An 8,265-nucleotide genomic window follows, 5' to 3' on the forward strand; every position below is an offset into this window, starting at 1 on the left:
GCTCCCTCCTGGGGATCAAGCCCACAACCTGGGCATGTGCCCTGATGGGGAATCAAACCATGACCTTCTGGTGCATGACCTCTGAACCACACCAACCAGGCTAAATTCTTTATAAGGGTCATATATCCTTTTTTATACAAATAATTAATTATCGTTCTTTTTTTTTAAAGCAAACCTATCAACAGTTAATCTATTAACAGTGGGTAATAATAATATGAACAAATATTTTATTTTATATTTTGATACTTTTAAAATTAAAAAACAATTATTCTCTCTGATTTATGTATATTATATTCATTTAAATAAGGGTTAGAAAAATGTTTCAGAGATTTTAATGCCAACAAATATGGTTTTCCAAGAGAAAACAGAGATAGTTTCAAAATATCTAAGAAACTATGACCATATACCAAAATGGTTGGGGATAGATACTATTAAATTTAGCTCTACACTATCTATCATCTTAAGGATTTTCTTGACTATCTTTTTTTCACTTCTAATAGTTTCATCTTAATCTAAACTCTTTCAAAACTTAATGCTAACCGAAATTTTTCAAAAAAGCCTAGAAACGTGTTAACTCTAGAATAATAAACAGGCGCTAAACTGAAATCACTTACTTAGACATGTTCTGGGCCTTCTCAATAAATTTCATCACCTAAAAGAAAAAGATGCCAATTACAACAGGAGCTGATTTCAGCATAAAGTCACAGGGCCCTCTCCAGAGGCCCGCTTCATAGGTACCATCAACCACTGAATCTCTGTGTTCTCAATCTCAGGACACCAACCAGTAAACTCACTGAACCACAGAAACAGCCACGTCAGCAGCCCTGCAGCACCCTGGGGCACGGGGCCAGGGTCTGAGAGCTGAAGACTTGATCTGTCACTGTCAAGTCACTTCTCCTGATGCTTCGCAAAATGTTAATAGCCTGTCTCATGGAGTGACGTCAGGGCAAAACATCGATTACAAAGCACTCTTAAAACACAGAAGGCGACAGAGAAAACCTACAGGATGATAACTATTTGTCACAAGTTTAAAAAGCCCATTTTTCTGTTCCATATCTGCTAGCCCACCTCACCCCTTCTTACCCCCATCCCTTTACTCCATCCTCAGGGTAACACTATAAGCCAATTATAGATCAAGAAACAAACAGTCTCCTGTATTTCTGTTTCACTGGCTGTCCCAAATATTAAACGTCAAGTGTTCATAAAACTGATCTTCCTCTCACAGCCTACTTTTCTATCAAAATGCCTCTTTTCTATATTTATATCCCAGGTTAACTGCTCTTCTTTCCCAACGCTATCAATCTAAGGTATTGAAGAGCCACAGGTTTTTACACAGTCAGGCCTATATGAGTGAAAACAGACAGACATACCTGATCAAATCTAGTAGCAAAGAGATTGAGTGAGGTCACGATGCCACCGTTGGGTCCAAGTCCATATCTAGACACTAAGTTGAGGATTTAAATTGCTTATAGATGAATTCAGATGATAAAGTTCATACACAGGATATCATTCACACAAACATTACATTAGTGGTCCATTAATGAATATTGGCAAGCTAATCCTTGACTTAGTATGTACCACACAGCTGTAACTTCATAGGAAACATTCATCATCAGGGTCTTCTTCATCTCTTTACTGTTTTACCGATGGCCAGGCAAAATGAACAAACTAAAGGGACCAAAACATACTAGACAGATGCATCAGGCAGTGAGAGCCTGCCAGCATTAGCTATTAAGGACATCTACATAACACTCCTTGCTCTGATCCTCACTAATCAAGCAGCTTCTGATTATAATTAGTTTTTCTACCTAGACTTACCTAGAGGGAAAGTACACATTTCACACAGCTATGTACCAAGCAAGAGGTGATCCTCCTCATTTCTGGGTTCCCCAGTTTGAAGAGGTACTGACCAATGAATGTAGCTTCCAAGACAATACTACTTTCTGGGTCCTAGGCACGCTACCAGCTAGCCTCTCGTTATCTATGCTCTCTAATTACAACAGCCCGCAGTCCAGGAATTTGGTAAAAAAATAAAATCACAAGTTCAAAGAATATTTCTAATCACTTACAATACTTCTTTCCAGATTCATCTTTCATTTTCCCAATTAATGGCTTTAAAGTAATCAAAACGATTTTGCTAGTATATTTCACAAGGAAACCCAAAAACTTTCCTTCAAAATATACAGAGGGTAACTAGCCATAGATGAGTCAACACCGAAGAAGTAAAAAGGATACTGTTTCATGACTTCTTTATACTTCACAGTGTCACGAATATCTGGGGGAAGGAGGTGAAGAAGTAATTAGAATTTAACACATACTAAGTAAGAAACTATAGCTTGAGGTTCTCCCCCAATAATATCCTAAACCAAGAGGTCTCTCAAGTCATCTCTGCTTCCTCTGAGGAAAAAAATAAGTTTCCCTCTATGGTGAATTACTTTTCAAATCTGTTTTGTAATTTTTAAGCCAAGATCATTGAACTGTGATAGAAAAAGAAGCAAAATTGTGAGGAAAAGAACAGAAGGGCAGAAGGTGTTCCATACTTTATCAGCAAGAAACTAAAACTAGCCTTTCAGTATTCTCTTGTCAGCATTCTCTTCTACCAGCTTCACAATGGTTTCTGTCCTTACAAAGGAGAACTGTCAAGTAACCCATGAACAATATTACGTTACAAGTTCTCAAGCTACTGTTGAGATGTTCTGAGATAGAGAGATAAGTTTTATACACTTAAATACCTTGTCAGTAAACATATGCATAGAAAAAGGGAGCTAAATCAAGAAAAAAATGTTTATTCTTATTAACAGCTACTGATAACAAAGGTACAGCAGACATTATTGTAAAAAAGGAATTAACCGAAAACTGGTTTGGCTCAGTGGATAGAGCATTGGTTTGCGGAATGAACGGTCCCAGGTTCTATTCCAGTCAAGGGCATGTACATTGGTTGCGGGCACACCCCCGGTAGGGGGCGGTGCAGGAGGCAGCTGGTCGGTGTTTCTCTGTCATCAATGTTTCTAACTCTCTATCCTTCTCCCTTCCTCTCGGTAAAAAAAATTAATAAAATATATTTAAAAAATAAAAAGGAATTAATTTATCCAGTAATATCTAAATAAACCTATCAGTCTATAAACCTACCCTGTTACAGAAAACTGGAGAAGAACCAAGCAATACTTAAGAGAGATGGTGTTACATTTATTGTGTGCGGGTCCAGAGGAAAATGTCTCTCAAATTCTGGGCCACAACATGGAGGAATTTTCCCTATTTATATATTTTTACCTTTTTTGTCTCCCAAATATGGGGTGTTTCCGACCCCCTTTGCAAGTTCTTAAAGAGCCCCTATGGGCTGGGGCCTTGAGACCTCAACCAAAGGCCTGGCCTGGCGCCAGCACTGATAATTTCGTCCAGAGAAGGTTTAATGGCCTCTCTGAAGTGGGAGTAGTCTTATTTTCCTTATTACTTAAGCAACAAGTATTTACAGAAGCCAAATACCAGGGTTAAAATTTCAAACAGCAGTTTTTATATAAGATGGATACTTCAACCCCATCAACTATTAGAATCACATTCTTTGAGATGATGGGTGATTTTCTTCCCCAAATTCTTTGCCATATATATAATCAACAACCTTCCGTGCAGAGGATAATGCTCAAGTAACTGAGCCACACTAACCAGAACACAATCTCTGCTTCTTAATATAAGGCCTTCCTTTATTAGCTGGTTTTGGGTTATAAGCATCTTAAGAGGATTAAGAAGAGATAAGATTATCACAGTGATAGCCTAGTGAAGCCAAGTGAAGCCAAGTGAAGCCTAGTGAAGCCTAGTGAAGCACTAGTGAAGCCTAGATCCTATCAAGAATCATGACCCTAGCCGAAACCGGTTTGGCTCAATGGATAGAGCGTCGGCTTTGGGACTGAAGGGTCCTGGGTTCGATTCCGGTCAAGGGCATATACTTTGGTTGCAGGCACATCCCCAGTAGGGAGTGTGCAAGAGGCAGCTGATCGATGACCCTCTCTCATCGATGTTTCTAACTCTCTGTCTTCCTTCCTCTCTGTACAAAATCAATAAAATCTATTAAAAAAAAAAAAAAAGAATCATGACCCTGGACCACATTCTTATATTTTTATAGTCAGATTCCTATTACAATAACTGAGAACCTCTCCCCAAAACAATGCACATATGCATACCTATGCACATTTTCCATATAACTTTGGAAGTAGAAGCAAGAACCCACACAAGAACCCTTATACTCTAAACTTTGGGAAAAGAAACTAAATAAAAAGGTGTATATATCAGAGCCTGCTGAAGAGTTTAGGGCATAGAAGTGAGAAGCCACTTCATTTTCCCAAACATTAGCCTGATACCTCAGGGTCAGAAAGGAAAGAAAAACACTGAGTAGAAAGGAAACAAAGGGAAAGGAGTAAACAAAGAGAGAATGTGAATAAGGCAGAAGCCTGTTCAGGGATTCTAGCAAATCCATGGGAAATTAAAGTCGGCTGTTTAGGAAAAAATGAAAGCATTGAGAACTGGCAGGTTGGAGGGTTTCCATTCCAAGAAACTTTAAACAAAACAGTAGTTTACTCACCAATATTGGCAGGAAAGGGAACTTCATGCACAGCTGGGTCGAGATTGATCACGTAAGGCGGAGAGCCTTGGCTATGCAGATGTCCTGTGAGCCTCTGGACAGATGTGAGGTGCCGGATAGACAGACAAAGAAGGCATGATAAGAGGACAAAGGACATTTCCCACTATCTGAAATATTGTAGTCCCCTCCAACATTCAACTCTCAGTTGAAATGCAACCTTTCTTTATTACCCATTTATCAGAGCATCCTCTTATTTACTTGCTTTGTGTAGGGGTTTTTATCCTATCACCTCCAATAAACCAGTAGTCCCATGAAAGCAGAACCTTGTCAACCTCATTTTCACTGCATCCCCACTGCCTGTTTCACTCAAAATGATGACAATAACCAGGCAGCAAGATGGCAAATGCTCCAAAGAATGAAAGTTTTACAGTTTCTTTTACTTATTCATTTGGAATTAAGGAGATAACGTAAGGAAGATTACATAAATTGGGAGAAAGGTGGGAAGTGGATAATTAATAAGATTATGTGCTCTCTTGGAAAAGAGGCATTTTCAGCAGAAACCGGTTTGGCTCAATGGATAGAGCATCGGCTTGGGGACTGAAGGGTCCCGGGTTCGATTCCGGTCAAGGGCATGTACCTTGGTTGCGGGCATATCCCCAGTAGGGGGTGTGCAGGAGGCAGCTGATCGATGACTCTCTCTCATCGATGTTTCTAGCTCTTCATCTCTCTCCCTTCCTCTCTGTACAAAATCAATAAAATATATATTTTTTTAAAAAGAAAAAGAGGCATTTTCAAAGGTGAGTTAACCTAGATGCACACCACAAAAAGAAAGGAAGGAAGGAAGGAAGGAAGGAAGGAAGGAAGGAAGGAAGGAAGGAAGGAAGGAAGGAAGGAAGGAGGGAGGGAGGGAGGGAGGGAGGGAGGGAGGGAAGGAGGGAGGGAAGGAAGGAAGGAAGGAAGGGAAAAAAAAAGAAAAGAAAAGAAAAGAAAAGAAAAGAAAAGAAAAGAAAAGAAAAGAAAAGAAAAGAAAAGAAAAAGGAACAGGGTTTACTTAGAGCAAATATAAACCTTGTACCAAAGAAGTTATATGCCTGGGGTGTGACTGCCCATCAAGACCTGCCCAGTTAAGAATTTATTATCCATATTATCTCACTCATATGTGGAATCTATTGAACAAAATAAACAAAACAGGAGCAGACTGACAACTGTCAGCGGAGAGGTGGGGTGGCAGTGCTGGGTGGAAAAGGTGAAGAGGTTAAGCAAAAAACAAAACTCACAGGCACAGGCACAGCACGGTGATTGCCAGAGGGGAAGAAGGGTAGGGGTTGGTAGAAGAGGGTAAAGGAGGGGATAAACGGTGAAGGAAAGAGACTTGACTTGGGGGTGGAGAACACAATACAAAATACAGATGATGTGCTGGAGAACTGTACACCTGAAATCTATGTAACTTTATTAACCAATTGCACCCCCCCATAAATTCAACTAAAAACTAATTTATGATCCAATCACCCTGTGAGGTTACTTTCGGTTACACTTATTACAACACCCCTTTTTTGTCACACATGAAATAGGATAGGCGCACAAGAAATACGTAATTCTTTAACCATCTATACCAAAAGCCTGTGTGGTAGCACTCGATACTCTATTGGTCTCGTTACTGTAAGCCTCTGTCTTCAAGTCAGCAATGTCGTCGGCAGGACAGCTGCAGTACCACGTGGTACACGGCACCAGGGATGCATGCACTCAGGGAGCCTGAAGGCACCCAGGCTATACGGTGCCAGGAGGTCTCGCCAAGGAGCCCCGAAAGCTACCTCCCCTCCCTTTCCCTGGCCTTCCACCACCGCCCGCGCCCTGTAGCTCACCTGTACGAAGGTGGTTTTCCCAGACCCCGCCATTCCCAACACCAACAGACAAACAGGGGGCCGGGGACCCCCGGAAGCCTGAGGCTCCGCTGCAGCCGTGGGCGCCGCCATCTTCCTTCTGGCTCCGCCCACTTGACCATCGAGACGTCAGGTGGCTAGACTTCCGCCACCTGTGAGAGAGGGTGGGACCGGCTCCCGCCGGCTCAGAGCATCCTCTGCCGACCGGGCTCGGGCGCCCCCTAGGGACCATGCCAGGGGAGTGCAGGCGCTAGGAGGACTGTCAAAAGTCTGGTCTGCAGGAGCAGCATCTGAGATGAGATCCCGAGAGCAGGGCTCCCACGATACAAAAAAAAAAAGTGCGTTTCACTTTCGGCCCCCAAAGGAGCCAGGACTGGAGCCTCCGGAGAACCGACTGCGAGGGCTGAACCGGGCGAGGGGGTTAAGCCGTTTGGGGGGTGGGGGGGAGGTGCGGGTTGGGCACACAGGCCTGGCTGGAGTGGGATGCGCACCTAGGGGTTGCCTGGCCGTGCAGAGACCTGTTGAACCAAGAAACTTGCTTCTTGGGGATGTCGTCCCCGCATGTCGACGCCCCCGACAGTAGCTCCTGGTCACTCTCAGTGGACCACACCAACGCCTGGGGTATGGACGGTAGGATTCCCGGGGCAAGTAGGTACTGAAGGGGTGTTTCCTTGCACGAAGTGTCCTCGGAAACCGAAAAGGTGGTGCAAGAGCTGAGAAATGTATTCCTGCTCTTGACTACCAAGTGGCCCTTTGTAGCCAGCTGTTCACCAAGTCACAGGTAAATCTGGGTTTCACACCGACCCCAGCTCTGCCACCTGCTAGCAGTGTAAATCGTGGCTGTTACTTACATGCTCCAAACCTTTCTTCTTTAAAATTGAGATATCTCATAGAGGGTGGTAGTGAATGCATATTGTAAATTGTAAACTACAGTCCTTCACCTTTTACCCCTACCTGTATGCTCGCAATAAGTGCTCAAAAATATTTTCTTGTGAGAACTAAACTACAACTGTGAGTTTTTTGTTTCCTAAATTTTCAGTAAGAACTGATGGGGGAATGTTTCGCTTGTTTACTGAGGACTCCCAACAATACCCCTACATGGTATCTTAGTTTAATAATTTTTTTAAGTCAGGAAAGAAAAAAAGGCAGCGATGGGGCTTTAAAAAAGGACAATGGTTAGCGGGTTTTGCTCAGTGGATAGAGCGTGAGGCTGCAGACTAGAATCCAGACTTTGATTCTGGTTATGGGCACATGCCCAGATTGCTGACTCGATCCCCAGTTGGGGGCATGCAAGAGGCAGCTCATCAATGATTCTCATCATTAATGTTTCTATCTCCCCTTCTCCCTTCCTCTCTGAATGCCTCTGCTTGTTTTAGGAAATTGTTATCAAAACAAAGTTTTTAAATATTTGGTTAACTTTTAAAGTTTTATGCAATCTATTACTTCCCTAGCAATATCCTAAATTCTAAGAGGATAAGTAAAATTACTTAGTGTTAAATATAGTACTTTAGTTTTAGGTCACCTATGTATTTTCTTACTATATATGCACTTAATACATTAAATGTTGTTTGTAATTATTATGTGCCATTTATTTAGGCCTATTTAATAGAACTGGGAATAGTATTTTAAATTACTATAGACATTTAGGGTAAGTGTTGGTTTTTTTTGCACTTACAATATGATGGTTAGATCAGTGATTTCTTTGAATGCTGAATCCTAATAAAACCTCTTATTTTAACATTGCTCCTCTATGAGCAAAATATAATCAACTTTGTTCTCCAAAAATTATCAGTAATAAAACTTAAAAATAAT

At 41.6% G+C, this 8,265-nt stretch overlaps 1 protein-coding gene across 2 annotated transcripts in view; it reads right to left on the reverse strand.

Annotated features, from left to right (window-relative positions):
* GPN1 (GPN-loop GTPase 1) overlaps window positions 1-6,585 on the reverse strand; it is a 21,841-nt gene extending 15,256 nt beyond the window's left edge. For both annotated transcript variants that reach the window (XM_036434907.1, XM_036434906.1), the window contains exons 1-5: window positions 6,436-6,585; window positions 4,574-4,667; window positions 2,236-2,275; window positions 1,371-1,437; window positions 615-652 (exon numbers count right to left, since the gene is read on the reverse strand). In XM_036434907.1, coding sequence (XP_036290800.1) covers window positions 615-652; window positions 1,371-1,437; window positions 2,236-2,275; window positions 4,574-4,667; window positions 6,436-6,546 — 350 coding nt within the window. In that variant the 5' untranslated portion in view covers window positions 6,547-6,585. The remainder of the gene's footprint in view (window positions 1-614; window positions 653-1,370; window positions 1,438-2,235; window positions 2,276-4,573; window positions 4,668-6,435) is intronic.
* Window positions 6,586-8,265: the final 1,680 nt, after the last annotated feature.

The sequence above is a fragment of the Pipistrellus kuhlii genome, unplaced genomic scaffold, assembly GCF_014108245.1.
Source record: "Pipistrellus kuhlii isolate mPipKuh1 unplaced genomic scaffold, mPipKuh1.p scaffold_m20_p_13, whole genome shotgun sequence".
Classification (NCBI taxonomy): domain Eukaryota; kingdom Metazoa; phylum Chordata; class Mammalia; order Chiroptera; family Vespertilionidae; genus Pipistrellus; species Pipistrellus kuhlii.